The sequence below is a fragment of the Schistocerca cancellata genome, chromosome 4 (genome assembly GCF_023864275.1).
Source record: "Schistocerca cancellata isolate TAMUIC-IGC-003103 chromosome 4, iqSchCanc2.1, whole genome shotgun sequence".
NCBI classification, from domain to species: Eukaryota; Metazoa; Arthropoda; class Insecta; order Orthoptera; family Acrididae; genus Schistocerca; species Schistocerca cancellata.
In genome coordinates this window covers 541,861,598-541,880,116 of record NC_064629.1, presented here as the reverse complement: position 1 = coordinate 541,880,116, position 18,519 = coordinate 541,861,598, and the positions used below count along the sequence as shown (strand labels likewise).

At 36.9% G+C, this 18,519-nt stretch overlaps 1 protein-coding gene across 8 annotated transcripts in view; it reads right to left on the bottom strand.

The window, feature by feature from the left end:
- Positions 1 to 18,122, bottom strand: part of LOC126184785 (phosphatidylinositol 4-phosphate 5-kinase type-1 alpha-like) — a 314,413-nt gene extending 296,291 nt beyond the window's left edge. For all 8 annotated transcript variants that reach the window (XM_049927350.1, XM_049927348.1, XM_049927349.1 and 5 more), the window contains exons 1-2: positions 17,817 to 18,122; positions 30 to 70 (exon numbers count right to left, since the gene is read on the bottom strand). In XM_049927350.1, coding sequence (XP_049783307.1) covers positions 30 to 70; positions 17,817 to 17,922 — 147 coding nt within the window. In that variant the 5' untranslated portion in view covers positions 17,923 to 18,122. The remainder of the gene's footprint in view (positions 1 to 29; positions 71 to 17,816) is intronic.
- Positions 18,123 to 18,519: the final 397 nt, after the last annotated feature.

Genomic DNA, 18,519 nt, shown 5'->3' with positions numbered 1-18,519 from the left:
AGTCAGTAATTTACCAGAAACATACGTACCTCAGCTCCCGATGTTCCGGCAACAGCTTCTCCATCTTTACCTGAAACATGGACCAAGGCTTATTCATTGCTATTCTGCAATTTTCCACAATCTTATGGACCTCTAAATAAATTGGAGTAAGTAAATTAAAGTATGATGATGACAAGGATGTCAAAGAACTCAAATTCTCATTACATACGACATCCATTACAGCATAAAAATACTTGACACACAGATAAGCAAGATGAACAACAGTAACATCTTTGAAGTACCAAATTACAAGAAACTGCCACAGAACTTAAAACAATCTAGAATTAAAGAATTCATTTTCAAACTGTTTTAGTAATTTGCCTTACATAACACAAACAATGCTTTCAATAACAACACCTGTTATGAAAAATGACAAAAGAACAGAGAAAAACTCATGATTTCTTCACAAGTAATTACAACTGGGAGAGTTGAAAATAAATAAAATCAGAAATAATAAGACAATGGGAAAAAAGACATAGAGGAGGAAGGTGGGGGGACCAAATTAGAACTGAAAAAATGATGACTGCAATGTAAATACATAAAAACTAATTGTTATATGAATGTGTGAAGGTGCAGTTATAAGGGAAAAAACAAGTAGGAGAAATCTAAGGACAAAATTGAAATAAATACAAGGAAGAATACGACCAAATGAAGTATACTGAATGTAAAAAAAAAAAAAAAAGACTGAAGCACTCTTAGAGTGTAATAAAGTAAGATGGCAATAAGTGAAAGAAAAGGGGCTTATTAATAACAAAGGATAATATGAATGAACAGGTTAATCAGGAATTGTACACAAAAAAGATGACTGCAAATGTAACAGTATTCAAAATTAAAATTCTTCCCAAGATACCACCAAAAGCCATTAAAATTGTACAACATTAATATTACGAATTCCAAACATAAGATCCATGACAGTGTATGGCACATTAATCTGTATGGCTGGTTCTGCAGGTTTTCCATACAAGAAACAGTTATATTTTGTACAAGGACAGATATATAAATAGCTGTTAAATAATGATCTGCAATTCTATGATACCCACATATACAGGATAACAAATCGCCAACAATAATAAGACTTTTTGAATTCAGTAAAAAGTTATTTTGGAAGTGGGTGACATCATCTTTGAACACACAACTGATGACTTATAAATCGCGAACAAAACTAACAGAACTGAACAATGAGTATGAATTAATATTTTACCTGAAATTCATAAATTTTAAGAAAGCTTTTGACACGAAATACACATTCAACCTACATTAGTAGCAAGGCTACAAATTTCATTAGATTTCAGCAGGGTAGTACCAAGTTGAGAACTAAATGATGAGGTTGACTGTTCTCCATATTTCTTCATATCTCTACACTGGGGAAAAGAAGGATGCATACATGGTAACAGATCAGCAATCAGCTACTTCCATTTTGCTGATGGCATTTTACTCTCAGCTTCTAGAGCAGATAAACTTTAACAACTAATGGAAGAACTTAATAGAGCAAACATGAAAGTAGATCTGAAAATCAGTTATAATTTGACAACTCCAGTTGACCACTGAATGGAAGATGTATGTCTTCTGTTCTATGAAAATGTTACTAATCTTAGTGCTGCTTGACTCATTTAGGACCTACTGTACTTTGACAAACCAACTGCAGAACTGTATGTTTGATTTAATAATGCACACAGATTTTTTGTTAATGCTCCTGATAGAGTGAGTGTAAATATTGATGCCATAATTTATGGATATCTGCTGCATTCATTTAGGACTTACTATGATTTGACAAAACAAACCCAGCAAAAATGTACGTTTCGTGTTTAATAATGCACATGGATATTTTGTTATTGTTCCTGATGGTTTGAGTGTAAACACTGATACCACAATTTATGGACATCCACATTTATATCTTTATGGTATAATTGTGAATGACTTGTGTAGCACCACAAGAGAAGAAAAAACACTCACACAATTAAACAGACTTAGAAGAAATTGAATAATGGGTAGTGATCAATCTGCACAGTAAAAGCAATATGCTCTCAGAGTCAAAGAAGGATAAGAAGTAGTGGTGTTGTAAGTGTGATTATGAAAACTGCCCCCAAACTGTACATAACATTCTGCAACATGTTTAGATTTTGAGAGGTATCTTCCTACAGACGATATATCAGGGAGCCTTGGGTATGCAGTCATTACCACACTGTTTAATTTATGCAATCAGTATCATTCTCCATTGTCAAATGACCCTTAACAATGAAATCTTACAACCAGTTAAGTTTTTGAACTTAAAGCCACTGAAGATGACTGGATGAATAGGAAAAGGAATAAACTGAATAATATGATGGACTGAAGTGCTAAATATTAGTTTTCAAAGCTAAGTTTCCAATGCATCTGAACCAGAAACTTTACAGCATACATGTTAGTAATGCAAGGACTTTTGATTTTGCAAAAATGTGAAAATTAACGGTTGCACAGTGAACAATGGCGAGATGCATTTTGGCAAATAAAAAAAGGACCAGAAAACAGGCTGGAGTAAAATACTTAATTATGACTGTAATGAAAATGAAATGCAAATGACATTCAAACACATATAAGATAAATACGGGTGCATGTGGCTGAAGACTATAATGCACAACAAAATTTACAGGAAGCCTTTATCTAGTGGAAATCAAATGGATGATTATGATCCTAACACCAATAAAGAGCTGTGTTTACTGTTCAGCTTCAACTCATAGAAATGTGCTGGTATTGACAAAAGTTATGGGAATTCAGGTCCACAGGTCCACCCGTCGTGTAAACAATTGTTTATGCGTTAATGCAGACCTGAATTCCTGTAATTCAGTCTGCAAACAAGACTGCTGCTAGAGTTTCAAAACCAATATGATAGGTACAAGTATTTTATTTATTAAATCAATCCAGAGGTAAGTTCCATCACCACATCACAGACACACCAATCTCATCATGATTTCCATCTGAAAATAATTTTGCATAATTGTGTCTATACACACTCTCAATTCACAATAGTTAACAATGTTTAAAGCATTCAGCATGGATCTGCAACTATCCTCATATTAAACTTTTATTTATTAGTGAAATGAGTATAAATGATGATTTTGTTGTTCATGAAAAATTTCTACCTGTACATTTTTATTTAAAATTTGTATCCAAATAGATCTTTAGTTTATGTACGATGCCTCATAGCTAATACTACCACCTAAATATATGTAGGAATCTCACTTTGCTAAGCACCCAACTAGTATCCTAATATCCAGAGTTAAATTTTATCGCCTGTTTTAACAATGTGAATGTCACATCTGGCAATTCTCTGTGTGCATGAGATATTACTGGGTCCTACACTGCTCAAATTTCAAATTAAAAATTAGGTTGATCTGTAAACAGCTATATGATCTAGGATCAAGTCAAGAGAGACACCATCTTTAATAAAACCATGCATGTTGTTGTCGTTATCACTTGTCAATCCAACAACTAGTTTGATGCAGCTGTCCATGCTAACCTATCCAATTCATGTCTTACTTGTTAACTATTACACTATACATTCATTCAAACCTGCTAACTGCATTCAGGCCTTGGTCAACAATTTTTAATACGCCTGCCCTCCCTCATCTCCCCCCCCCCCCCCCCCCCCCCACCAATCAAATTAAGTAATACTTGATACTATTTCTAGTATCTTCACATTTGGAGGGGGTGTCTCCAATTATATTTGTCTAATAGTGTTCTGTCAACAATAATGGAAGAGAGTAGTAAAAGAAATTTGTAAGAACAAGAATATTAAAATTTTTTGACAGTTTTGTGAATCAGAGGAAAACCAATGCAAATGAGACAAACTCGTGTAAAGCTGAGGCCACATACAGGATTACCAATATCATTGAGAATTGAGACATATGACTGGAATATCCTTATGTACACGGAAAAAAAGAGCACAGCATGTTATAGGCTCAAATGAATACTGGATTTGTGTAAATAGGAACCACTATGACAACCAAGGCTTAACTGGCCTTTAAAAGACTTGTTACAAAATGAGGTAGCAAGCAAAGAAATAGGTAAGAAACTGCAGCCAGAATGAAATATGAAGGCTAATAGTATTAAATTAGCTAGGCAGAGCCATGGATTATAAATCACGTTTCTGAAAACAGAACGAATGAGATATTGCTGGAGCCTAGTACTGCAGTGCTGAAATAAATTAAAATATCTAGTGGAAAAGCTAGAGGACTATTAGATGTCATCCCTTGTGTTTAACCCCAACTCCGGAAGTTACTGGATAGTTCCATTCATATATCACTGGCTACAAAATTATTCTTACTGTTATGGAAAATATCCTGTGAACTTTTGGAATTCAAATAACGTTTTTCCTAATACACTGCGCATGTAGTGGTTCAATGAGGATTTGAAAGAAATACAAATTATTGCTACAAAAAACACTGGCTGTCCTGCCCTCTTGCAACTGAATGTTGACACCAAATCTCACATTTTCATTATATCTCATAGTGAGAACTGCCAACCTTCCTCAACAAGACATGTAGACCAAATATACAACCTGAGGCAACCGTTCTATACTTTTATTGCATCTTAGCATAGTACCTACATACAAACAAGATCATCGTCTTTTTCTTCAGTCACTGAAACCTGACTGATTCTTATGTGAGTTACTGTTCAAACTTGGTTACGTTAACTAGCAATGAGTTGTTCTAATAATGCAATATCAATTCCATGGAATTTCACATATACTGCAAAATATACATTTGCTCACAATTTTCGAGAAATGCAGATATCACCCAGTTCACCTGAACTGTCCTCAACACCTTATATATTCTGTATTTTTGAATTGTTTGTTTTCATTGTGGTGTTGTGGTCTTCAGTCTGAAGACTGGTTTACACGGCTCTCTATGTTAGTCTACCCTGTGCAAGCCTCTTCATCTTTGAATAACTACTGGAACCTACATCCTTCTGAATCTGCTTACTGTATTTATCACTTGGACTCAGGAGTGCTAGTTCTGCAAGGTTCGCAGGAGAGCTTCTGTAAAGTTTGGAAGGTAGGAGACGAGATACTGGCAGAAGTAAAGCTGTGAGGACCGGGCGTGAGTCGTGCTTCGGTAGCTCAGATGGTAGAGCACTTGCCCGCGAAAGGCAAAGGTCCCGAGTTTGAGTCTCGGTCGGGCACACAGTTTTAATCTGCCAGGAAGTTTCATATCAGCGCACACTCCGCTGCAGAGTGAAAATCTCATTCTGGATCACAAGAGATATTGAATCTAATCAAAGAAAATAAGAAAATGCAGTTAATGAATCTGGCAAAAGTGAATACAAATGCCTAAGAAAAAAGTTTATATGAAGTGCAAAATGGATAAGCAGGAATGGGTGGAGGACATATAAAGGATTTATAAGCCTATTTCACCAGAGGAAAGACAGATACCACCTATAGACAAATTAAAGAGGCTTTTGGTGAAGAGGAGAAGCTGGCTTTTGGAAAAGAGAAGCAGCCGAATGAATATCAAGACATCAGATGGAAAACCAGTATTGCAAAGAAGGGAAAGCTGGAAGGTGGAAGAAGTATACAGAAGGCCTATACAAAGGAGATGAACTTGAACGTAATATTATAGAAAGGCAAGAGAACATAGATGAAGATGAGGTGGAGGTATGATACTAAGAGAAGAACTTGACCGAGCACTGAAAGACCTTTTAAGTCAAAACAAGGTACCTGGAGTGGACGATATTCTGTCAAAACTATTGACATCCTAGGGAGAGCCAGTCATGACCAAATTATTCCATATGGTGTGCAAGATATATGTGACATGCCAAACACTGCCATGTAAGAATTCCAATTCCAAAGAAAGCAGGTGCTGGTAAGTGTGAAGATTATCAAACTATCAGTTTAACATGCCATGGTTGCAAAACACTAACATGAATTCTTCACTGTATTATGATGATAAATGCTTTATCATTGTGTGATGATTCCTGGATAAACAATGACTGAAAATTATCTCATTTTTGGTTCAAAACTAAATTTTGGGACACTTAACAACATACCACCTGTAATTTGTATTACTGCCTTCGTCTAAACAAATATAGTGTGATTTTCCTTTTTTTCCAGAAATACCTTCAAGAGGGCAATATACTTGTGTTACCTAGTATGCAATTTTCAGTTTCCATATATTATTTCTGGTCAATTTTCTTTCCTCCTTATTCTACAATTTTAGTATCAGGTCCAATGTTCCCATACAAGTATTCTATCCCCTCTTCAATTTTTTGTAACACACTTGAACATCATATAGCTCAGGTTTACTTTTTGGTGGGAATCTCAGAAATTAAAGTTCTGGTACTACAGTACACCAGTGTGTAAAACTTAAGGACAGAAGTAACTTTTGCATGACATGTCACTGCCAAGTAACATAGATTGATGAAATCTGTGCCATACATAATTAACTGCAACAGGGTAGTAGAGGAGGTAACTGAAAGAAATACACTATGAGACAAACAGAAATGACACTTTTATTCAAAGACAATAATTTCACTTTAGTCTCTGTGATTCATGACAGTACCCTGGACATTACATATGGTGGGTGCTTCTTAGTAAGTGCGTGTGGTCATCACGGATAGCAATGCATTTCCCACAGTGTGCTTCCCCACTGGGCACGAGGTTGGTAAGGAGTTCTTGTGGTAGAGCATTCCATTCCCTCACCAACATGGTTGAAAAATGTTGGATGGTTGTTGGTGTATGTGGAAGTACTGTAAATACATCTCCCCAATGCATCCCAGAGGTGCTCAATGGGATTTAAGTCAGGGGAATGGGTGGGCCAACCCATTTGCCCAATACCCCCTCATTCCAATATTTCACAAGCTCCTCCACCTAAGATGTTTAATGTGGTCACATACCATTTGACATATTCAGGGGACCATCATTAACTGTGGAGACTTCAGTGCAGTTACTGTCTTCGAATAAAAGTGTCATTTCTCTTGTCTCATTGCTTATTTCTTTCAGGTACCTTCTGTACTATACTGTTATTTCTATGTACGGTCTACATTTCATTGAACTGTTACTTGGCAGTGACACACCATATGAAATTTACTTTTGTCTAAAGTTTTGCAAGGAAGTGTATTTGTGCTGCCAATTTAGAATCTATAGCTGGATTTCACAGGTCCACAAAGTTTGACCCTTTTTGTCTGGCATAACCATTTCTTCCAATTCATAGTCGGTATTACAAAAACTTATCACTATAAGTGTACAGTCTAGGAACAAATACTTATACCAATCCAAACAGCCCCAGCTGATGAAGATCTTGATTTTATCAGTATACTTCTTGAGTTTCTCAGCAATCTTTTCAGTTGTGTGAACATATTACTCTCGTTTTTGGGTCATTCAATGTCAAGTGTCTCAGTTTAGAAGATGCTCCCAGCTCTACGATCTACAATTTGGATGAATTTTGTTCAGTATGTACCTGAGGGCCCTACATGAACTTACGCAAAGTTTCAGGCTCACCTGTAACTTGGCTGAGGTGATAGAGCCACTTTTGTGAAGACCACTTTTACTGGGACCAAAAAGTCGAGAAGAATTCTTCAAGTTTGGCATTCCACTGTTTCTAATGTAAAAGAGCTAGAATTTTGCTTCTGGGTATAGTGGTACAACTTTTTGTGCTCTACACACAAATGATGGAAGTAGAGTTTAGAAAGCAATGCATTTGGCATAATCTCAGTTCAAAGTGGGCAACAAATCACGTTGCGAGAACTTTGTCCCATACATTAACGATGCATAAATAGTGGAGAAAGTGTGCTATGGATCTGGTCTTTTGCCAAACTACTGTCTGTCTGTCTGTCTGTCTGTGTGTGTGTTTAGTATATCACAAATTTGGGCCTGGCTTGTGTGTTTAATTTCTGGGCTACTGCCCTGTAAATTTGCTAAAAAACATGAATGTATCAAAATATACCCGTGTTCGAAGTCATGTGTCTCAAAATGAACACCTACCACATTACATTCATTAACACCATTCAACAGAGCACATTTCATTCTATTAGAAAAACTTATTTTATTTTTGTGTCTTTTTGGGTAAGGTGCAAAAAATTGTGCCTTAAATTTGAAATTTTGTTGATTATTCTGCAGTGTTTATATATTCATTTTCCTTTTTATTTAGTGATTTTAAACCTGTTTATGACAGGTTCAGGCTAAATTTAACCATTTGACTGTACTAGACACTGCTATGTAATTTCTGTGAAGCTGAATGCTTATTAATTTTATTTCTTTTCTTTATTTAGGACTCGACAATTTCATTTTAGTGCCTGAAGCATATCAAAAATGGAAAAACAAGATCAAGTTAATGTATGGAGTTTTGGAAATATTGATTCCCCATGCCATTTAATGACATACAGTGGCTTAAAAGGACTAAAAGCTGTAAAGAAACTTTGCTTAGAAGAACAAGAATTACTTACTAAACGGAGTGATTTAAACTCTACTGAAATTGCTAAACTATGCTTCCACCGTGAAGCTTTACTCCTACAAAGATGTGGATTCTTGCAAAGATCATGCTGCAACCAATTTGATAAGAAAAACCATACTGCATGAAAAAGTTTGCGCTCAATCAACATAGAAACAGATGACTCACTAAAAAGGATAACCGTGCCTGATACTAAACCAGGCCAAAAAAATGTGCCCTTCCTATAGAAAAGAATTCGATACACTGAAATATTCACAAATGAAAGTTACATCTCAGTCAGATGAAGATGATGAGACTAATGTTGCTCACAATTTGAATACAAGCTTAACAGCTGTTGAAATATCACCATTAAAATTTCAACAAATTGGTGCAGTGGATACAAAAGGATATGCAAAGCACAAAATACATCAAGCTGAAGGTGCAATTATTAAGAAAATTACAGAAGTGGGAGGACTTGATTCCAGTGAACTGGAGCGACCATCCACAAGCAAGCAATGCTTGACTTGTTCAGATTACAGTCAGCTGATCCAAGAATTGAAAGACAAATTACATACATCAAACCATAATGAGAAAATTCAAATTTTGACATTAGTACCCCACAGCTGGTCTATCAAAAAGACTATGGAAGAATTTTATGTTTCAGAAAGAATGGTAAGGAAGGCTAGAAAGTTAAAAACTGAACATGGAATATTGGCACAGCCCAAAGGTAAATATGGGAAAAAGCTTTCTGAGGCTGTGAAGGCAAAAGCCATTGAACATTTTTACGAAGAAGAGTTTAGTATGATTTGTCCAGGAATAAAGGACTGTATTACTGTTCAGATTAATGGAGAAAAGGTTCAAAAATGAAAATACTTATTACTGAGCAACTTAAAAGAAATGTTTATTGCATACTGCAATAAAAATGGACCTGAAATTGGATTTTCCAAATTTTGTGAATTTACTCAAGAGGACTTCGTTATCAGGAGAAAGAAAACTGGCATTCTATGGATCGGAGCATGGAATGTCAGATCCCTTAATTGGGCAGGTAGGTTAGAAAATTTAAAAAGGGAAATGGATAGGTTAAAGTTAGATATAGAGGGAATTAGTGAAATTCGGTGGCAGGAGGAACAAGACTTTTGGTCAGGTGAATGCAGGGTTATAAATACAAAATCAAATAGGGGTAATGCAGGAGTAGGTTTAATAATGAATTAAAAAAAATAGTAGTGCGGGTAAGCTATTACAAACAGCATAGTGAATGCATTATTGTGGCCAAGATAGACACGAAGCCCATGCCTACTACAGTAGTACAAGTTTATATGCCAACTAGCTCTGCAGATGATGAAGAAATTGATGAAATGTATGATGAGATAAAAGAAATTATTCAGGTAGTGAAGGCAGACGAAAATTTAATAGTCATGGGTGACTGGAATTCGAGAGTAGGAAAAGGGAGAGAAGGAAACGTAGTAGGTGAATATGGATTGGGACTAAGAAATGAAAGAGGAAGCCGCCTGGTAGAATTTTCCACAGAGCATAACTTAATCATAGCTAACACTTAGTTCAAGAATCATAAAAGAAGGTTGTATACCTGGAAGAATCCTGGAGATACTAAAAGGTATCAGATAGATTATATAATGGTAAGACAGAGATTTAGGAACCAGGTTTTAAACTGTAAGACATTTCCAGGGGCAGATGTGGATTCTGACCACAATCTATTGGTTATGAACTGTAGATTAAAACTGAAGGAACTGCAAAAAGGTGGGAATTTAAGGAGATGGGACCTGGATAAACTGACTAAACCAGAGGTTGTACAGAGTTTCAGGGAGAGCATAAGGGAACAATTCATAGAAATGGGGGAAAGAAATACAGCAGAAGAAGGATGGGTAGCTCTGAGGGATGAAGTAGTGAAGGTAGCAGAGGATCAAGTAGGTAAAATGACGAGGGCTAGCAGAAATCCATGGGTAACAGAAGAAATATTGAATTTAACTGATGTAAGGAGAAAATATAAAAACACGGTAAATGAAGCAGACAAAAAGGAATACAAACGTCTAAAAAATGAGATCGACAGGAAGTGCAAAATGGCTAAGGATGTAGAGGCTTATCTCACTAAGGGGCAAGATAGATACTGCCTACAGGAAAATCAAAGAGACCTATGGAGAAAAGAGAGCCACTTGTATGAATATCAAGAGCTCAGATGGAAACCCAGTTCTAAGCAAAGAAGGGAAAGCAGAAAGGTGGAAGGAGTATATAGAAGGTCTATACAAGGGTGATGTACTTGAGGACAATATCATGGAAATGTAAGAGGATGTAGATGAAATGGGAGATACGATACTGCGTGAAGAGTTTGACAGAGCACTGAAAGACCTGAGTCGAAAGAAGGCCCCAGGAGTAAACAACATTCCATTGGAACTACTGATGGCCTTGGGAGAGCCGGTCTTGACAAAACTCTACCATCTGGTGAGCACGATGTATGAGACAGGAGAAATACCCTCAGACTTCAAGAAGAATATAATAATTCCAATCCCAAAGAAAGCAGGTGTTGACAGATGTGAAAACTACCGAACAATCAGTTTAATAAGCCACAGCTGCAAAATACTAACAAGAATTCTTTACAGACGAATGGAAAAACTAGTAGAAGCCGACCTCGGGGAAGATCAGTTTTGATTCCGTAGAAATACTGGAACACGTGAGGCAATACTGACCTTACGACTTATCTTAGAAGAAAGATTAAGTAAAGGCAAACCTACGTTTCTAGCATTTGTAGACTTAGAGAAAGCTTTTGACAATGTTGACTGGAATACTCTCTTTCAAATTCTGAAGGTGGCAGGGGTAAAATACAGGGAGCAAAAGGCTATTTACAAATTGTACAGAAACCAGAAGGTAGTTATAAGAGTCGAGGGACATGAAAGGGAAGGGAGTGAGACAGGGTTGTAGCCTATCCCCAATGTTATTCAATCTGTATATTGAGCAAGCAGGAAAAGTAACAAAAGAAAAATTTGGAGTAGGTATTAAAATCCATGGAGAAGAAATAAAAACTTTGAGGTTCACCGATGACATTGTAATTCTGTCAGAGACAGCAAAGGACTTGGAAGAGCAGTTGAATGAAATGAACAGTGTCATGAAAGGAGGATATAAGATGAACATCAACAAAATCAAAACGAGGATAACGGAATGTAGTCAAATTAAGTTGGGTGATGCTGAGGGAGTTAGATTAGGAAATGAGAGACTTAAAGTAGTAAAGGAGTTTTGCTATTTGGGGAGCAAAATAACTGCTGATGGTCAAAGTAGAGAGGATATAAAATGTAGACTGGCAATGGTAAGGAAAGCGTTTCTGAAGAAGAGAAATTTGTTAACATCGAGTATAGATTTAAGTGTCAGGAAGTCATTTCTGAAAGTATTTGTATGGAGTGTAGCCATGTATGGAAGTGAAACATGGACGATAACTAGTTTGGACAAGAAGAGAATAGAAGCTTTCGAAATGTGGTGCTACAGAAGAATGCTGAAGATTAGATGGGTAGATCACATTACTATAAGGAGGTATTGAATAGAATTGGGGAGAAGAAGAGTTTGTGGCACAACTTGACAAGAAGAAGGGACCGGTTGGTAGGACATGTCCTGAGGCATCAAGAGATCACAAATTTAGCATTGGAGGGTAGCGTGGAGCGTAAAAATCGTAGAGGGAGACCAAGAGATGAGTACACTAAGCAGATTCAGAAGGATGTTGGTTGCAGTAAGTACTGGGAGATGAAGAAGCTTGCACAGGATAGGGTAGCATGGAGAGCTGCATCAAACCAGTCTCAGGACTGAAGACCACCACAACAACAACAACAACAACGCCAAAGTGATGTGTGACTGTAGGCACAGCTGGTTCACAATACATAAAAATGTGAAACTTGCGTTGGCACATAGCCCAATAAAAGAAGATTACAACGTGTTACTGAGCAAAATCATCTGTAATTTGGAAACAAAGGATTGCATGCTTCAGCGCTGTGAAGTATGTCAGGAGAGAAGCTCTAAAGGAATATTTGGAAAGTGCTTTTGCAAATACTGATCCTGAGGATACAATTCAGTTCAAACAATGGTCTCACACTGACAGAGACTTGGAACCAGAGAAATGACAGTTGAAGAATTCATTGCACTATTAGTTACAAAACTTTTGGCCCTTTCTACTCACCACCACATTGCAAAGCATCAGAGCAAGCCTTTACAGTTCACTAAAGAAGGTTTCAAACCAGGAGATTTGATTATATTAATGGATTTCACTGAATATTGCTCCTTTATTGTCCAAGAGACAGTTCAATGATTCCATTGGGAAAAATAGTCAAGTTACAATACATCTATTTGTCATTTACTACAAAGATAATGAAGACCTAAACAGCGTCAGCTACTGCATAATCAGTGATTGCCTACGACATGACACAGTGCATGTGTTTTTAATGTACTTGATCAAATACCTGAAGTGCATTTTTAAAAAATTAAGCACATTCATTATTTTAGTGATGGTTCAGCCGCACAGTACAAAAATTTTAAGAGCTTCCTAAATATTTGCCATCATAAAAAAGATTTTGGCATTACTGCAAAATGGAATTTTTTTGGAACAAGCCATGGGAAAACACCATGTGACAGAATTTGGGGCGTTTAGGAGTAAGAGCTAGCCTTCAGTGCCCAAATGACAACCAAATCTTCACACCAACAGATCTTATAAATTATAGAGTGCAGCAATCAGTCATCCTTCTTTAGATTTTATGGAAAATGGTGGGTAGGAAATATCTGTGAAGTTTCATGTGAAGAAAATGATGCCTTGATTAATTTCATGCATCCTCATGGAGCTGCTCAATCATTTCACTGGTCAGCCAGAAGAGACATATGTTGGATTCCAGAAATACAGATAATTGCAGTCCTACCAGTTCCAGCTCCTTCAATGATAGGGTGGCAATACAGTTTCCCAGAAGCAATAGCTTTGGACATCAGCAACAAATTTAAAGCATTTAACAACTGAAGAATTCTGCATTATTGCTTGGGAACCACAAAGAGGCCCAAACAAGGCTTGGGAAACCACTAGATACCCACATTCAGGCTTGGGAACCTGCCAGACTCTCACTTTCAAGCTTGGGAACCTGCAGTAAGGAAAACCACTCGTGGCTGACCTTGCATGGCTATCGGGTGTGAGATTGGTAGTAGTGTAGCCACCATGGACCAATGCAAGGATTTTTCTCGAATTACAAAAAATTCAATAGTTTAGGAGCAATTTCTGCACCTTACTCAAAGAGACACCAAAATGAAAATAAGTTTCTCTTACAGAATAAATTGTGCTCTGTTGAATGGTTTTAATGAATGTAATGTGGTAGGTGTCGATTTTGACACACATGACTTTGAACACGGGTATATTTCATGTTTTTTAGCAAATTTGTAGGGTGGTAGCACAGTAACTAAACACACAACCAGGCCCAAATTTTTGATGTACTAAACACCCAGACAGACATTAGTTTGGCAAAAGACCAGGCCCATAGCACACTTTTTCCACTACTTATGCCTCAAGTATGGGACAAATTTCTCGTGACATGATTTGTTGCCCACTTTCAACTGAGATTATGCCAAATGCTTTACTTTCTGAATTCTACTTCCATAATTTGTGTGTAAAGCACAAAAATTTGTACCACTATACCCAGAAGCATGAATCTAGCTCTTTTACATTAGAAACATTGGAATGTCAAACTTGAAGATTTCTCCACGACTTTTTGGTCTTGGTAAAAGTGGTCTTCACAAAAGTGGCTCTAGCACCTCAACCAAGTTATGGGTAAGCCTGAAACTTTGCATACGTTCATGTAGTATCCTCAGGTACATACTCTACAAAATTCGTCAAAATTGAAGATGGTTGAGCTGGAAGCCCTAGGACACTTCACGTGGAATGACCCTTTTGCTTTCAAGTGCCGTGAAACTCCTCATACGTACTTTCAATAAAATTCTTTTGGCTGTTTGCTTTGTGCGCCCCCCATTTTTTTTTTTTACAAAATGACACAGCTGACAGCCAGAAGAATTGTGTGGAACATGACTGGCCACTAAAGCTCGTGGAGTTACAACTCTTCCTGTTTTTCACTTTCATTTTTTTTGTTGTTGGTATAGGTATTTCATTTCTATCTGCATGTTAAGAAGTCACCGACAAAATGGCATCAAACACAGTATTATCAAATGAAAAATTACCTATATGAAAAGGATCATGGTACTCGATGACCTACTGCAGTTAAATTCTGCACCAGGGCCAGTGATAGTGTTCCTCTGTCGCTCATAGGTTGGCAATCCAACACCTTCGTGTAGACAGTGTGATAATACTTTTACCTAAGCAATTGGGAGGGGGGAGAGAAGGGCAAGAAATATCTAGAGACAGAATTGAAACCCTTCTCTTCGTCATCGCTGAGACAAATACCCGATTCTTTTTTTACAGTAGGGGATGCCACGCGTCACAAGGTTATGGTTAGGTTGGAATATGACAGTTTCATTCACAAAAATTAAATTAATAATCTTGGCTATCACACAGAGTTAACAGTTTCTTCCAAATATGCCACAAATAATAAGGTTGCGATTAGGTTGGGACCTAATAGTATAGCTTGAATTACTTTAATAATCCTGGTTGACAAAATATTTCCCTGTTTTTCCTGCATATGTTATGAGTTCAGAGCGTGTGATAAACCAAGGGAGACTGTGACATTCTTTCAAAACATGTTGGCTGTTCACTGCTTTCTCATTGGCTTCATACAATCAGCAGCTGACTCAACTTCTTTCATTCTCATCATACAACATGGTGAAAGCAATGGCAACATTGCTGAAGTACACCACTGGGCCCAATTTAAATTTTACCCTCAAGTGCTCAGGACTCAACTGGTAAGCTCAAGAGAAAAGTTGACTGTGGAAACATTGATTCAAAAATGTTATCTAATATGCATAACCAGTGCTGGCACAACAAATACTCAATTTATTTATTTTGTAAATAAATAGGTTGCACCTCTGCTACAATGTGATTTCAGTCTCTCCCCTTAACATCTTGGTTATGGCAACAAACTCGTGTAGCGTAGCCTGATATCTAGGTTATGTTGGAAGGCGATAACTGGTTACAAGTTGCTTAAGTCAATAAATGTGAATGCAAAATAAACACTGGGCCAACAAACTGATCTGTTGTGTGCCATATTTAGTGCATTACTTTGAGAATTTGCTTTTTTGTTTGTGACACAGCTGTATCATTCACATTTTGAAGACATGGTTCCTCTTTATTGATTGTTGTCTTCCAACATTTAGATATGAATATTTTCCATTTTCCTGTTCAAGTCTTGACTAATGTCAATTTACTACCATATGCGTATACATTAAAACTTTCATATTAATCTTTCATGTAAATAAAGTTTTACAGCACACGACGAGAAACAACACGCTGCTTCCAATTATAATAAAATAAATAAAGAGTTAAATATATCATAAATGTCAGAAAAGTAAACAGTGTGACTACACAGTGACAATACACATTTACAAAATGATACAAAAACCCTGGCATCAACATCTCAAACCTGACCTAGAAGAATAACACGGTAGCTGTGGCAAAAATCAAATATTCCCTTCAGCATGGCAAAACTGAGGTGAAAGCCACAAACACAAGTAACCAAAAACTGATCAGCCTAAGACTATTAACAGCAACAAACGACGAAAAATGAGAACACAGAAGTTAAATGATTGAAGTAAATAACACTACTGTATATGTATTACTACATAGATACAGCTACACATCACATTACTAGTAGTAACCTGAAGAACCAAGTGAATTAAATCAGAATTTAACATTTAAAACCACACCATTCATTGCCTTCATTTGTAGTAGTTTAATAGAGATCTAGAACATGGTGTGTCTTGGTTTTTCACACATATAAAGCACTGCGAGAAGTTAAAATATAATTTTGTGACAAAACATCCTTAGACAAGATAGGAACCAAATGGTCTACATTTGTAGTCAAGCATCAACCAGTACAGCTGCCAAACATATGAATTATAAAAACTGTATACTCTGGTATTAAAATCTGCAGAAGTGATTGCTTGGTAGGTGGAAATATAATGAGACCTATCCTCCTAGAATGCTAAATAGGCTCTTTATAGAAATGGTTAAAGAGTGGGATCAGACACATTAATTGTTGAGTGAAAAAGATGTTGCTAAAAAGTGACAAAAAACCAATTGCTGAACAGATACAGTACCATAGGACAACAATACTGAGTGTAGACAGAATATGGTGAGATCTTTCACAAACTCATGAAGTATGCATACAGAACACCTGACATGAAAATGACTCGAGAGCCTTGGTTGTTAACAGTTGATAAACAGAAGACTTTCTCAGTATTTGAAGAGTCATAAAGTAAGAGAGGGAAAAAAAGGACGGCATTGGGAAACAGCTAATTTTCTATACGTCCCAAAATATTTGTTGTGTTGAAAATATCACTTATAAGAATACACAATTACTGAAACAAATGGCCAAGTATGACAGAATTTATAATATTTGTCACACCAAGATGACTTTGTCTATATTGAAAAACAAAATCAAGTGTTTACACACATCAACAAAAATGACAATAAAAAAACTTGACACATTCATTCAAGTAATCTCTCAATGTGAAAAGCAAAACCACTACTTGCCTACTGACAACCACAACATATTTCAGCTTTGCCATGGTGTTGTTGGAAGTAACATTCCTTTAACCAGTGATTAAGATGGGTCCGTTACTCATGGAAGTGGGGGGGGGGGGGGGGAGGGGAGACATTCGTTTAATGACGAAAGTGCAAATGGCATTTTTCACACACACTCGAGCTAAAGGTGACTGTCAAAAGTGTCATACAGGACACAAATATGTGTCAACATAAAACCTTCTGGCTACTGTACTGGAAAATCAACACATCACCAAAGCATATTACGGTTTCTAGCATGGATTCCGAAGAGCGTTCTAATAATTTCCTATGCATGAAGCTATGACACTCAACAAATGTCTCTGAATATGAAAAATTACTTCATATAATATGGGAACAAAGGAAAACTTGTACGTTCGATTCATGTGATTTATACAAATCTCAAACACACAATGCTGACATACAACCACTATTACTTTTTGACAAGTTACAGGTTGTCACATGCATAAGACGAACAGGTTTGAAAACTCATTCTGTATGTTCTCACAGTGCCGATGAATGGTTTACTATCCCTGAAACTAATGACACATGTTTACTTATACAACGATGATTTCCTTCACACACAAGAGCGACAACCATCTGCATACGGCGATACACAAAACGTCAACTGGCCGAACACACACGGTACATACAATAAAGAAATGTAAATAATGGGTTCTCACCTTCTGCCTCATATCCAGGTCCGAAAACCGCTTTCTTTTTCTCCCCATTCTGCTGGCTTATCGATGGCTCCGCCAGTTCAATTCCATCCTCTGCTACAGTGGCCATTTTACAGGTTTCTACACCGGTTATGATTATTTATAACACATATGACTTGATAACAAAGCACCATTTTTAAGATTAAAGTGTGTAGATTGTTATTTAACACCCCTAAACTACACACAGAAAAGTTTAAGTTTCTAAATAATCCATCTCCCTCATACGGACGCGAGTGAAAACAAGATCTGATTCACATTATCGTTGACAGTGTGCTGTCAACTCAAAGATAATAACAGCCTCGAAGTTATCCTCCTCATGCAAGGATGTTAGAATAAACTTGTCGACCTGCGCATGATCACTTCGTGAATCTCTGAAACTGGCCATCCATAGGCACTAAAAACTTGCACATGCACCTTCTTACTAACATATTTAGATGTCTTTTAACACAACATGAGAAGATAAATCTTTGCTGCCTCTATAGATATCCATAATTGCAAAAGTGTTGCCAGTGCAGGACGTTGTACACGAACTGAGCTCTTCATTATGCCTCATAAATGTTCGATGGGACTCATGTCAGGCGATCTGGGTGTCCGAATCAAACCAATTGCAAATATCTGTGGCCCAGTGACATGATATGGTTGTTTGGGAACATGAGATAAATGAATG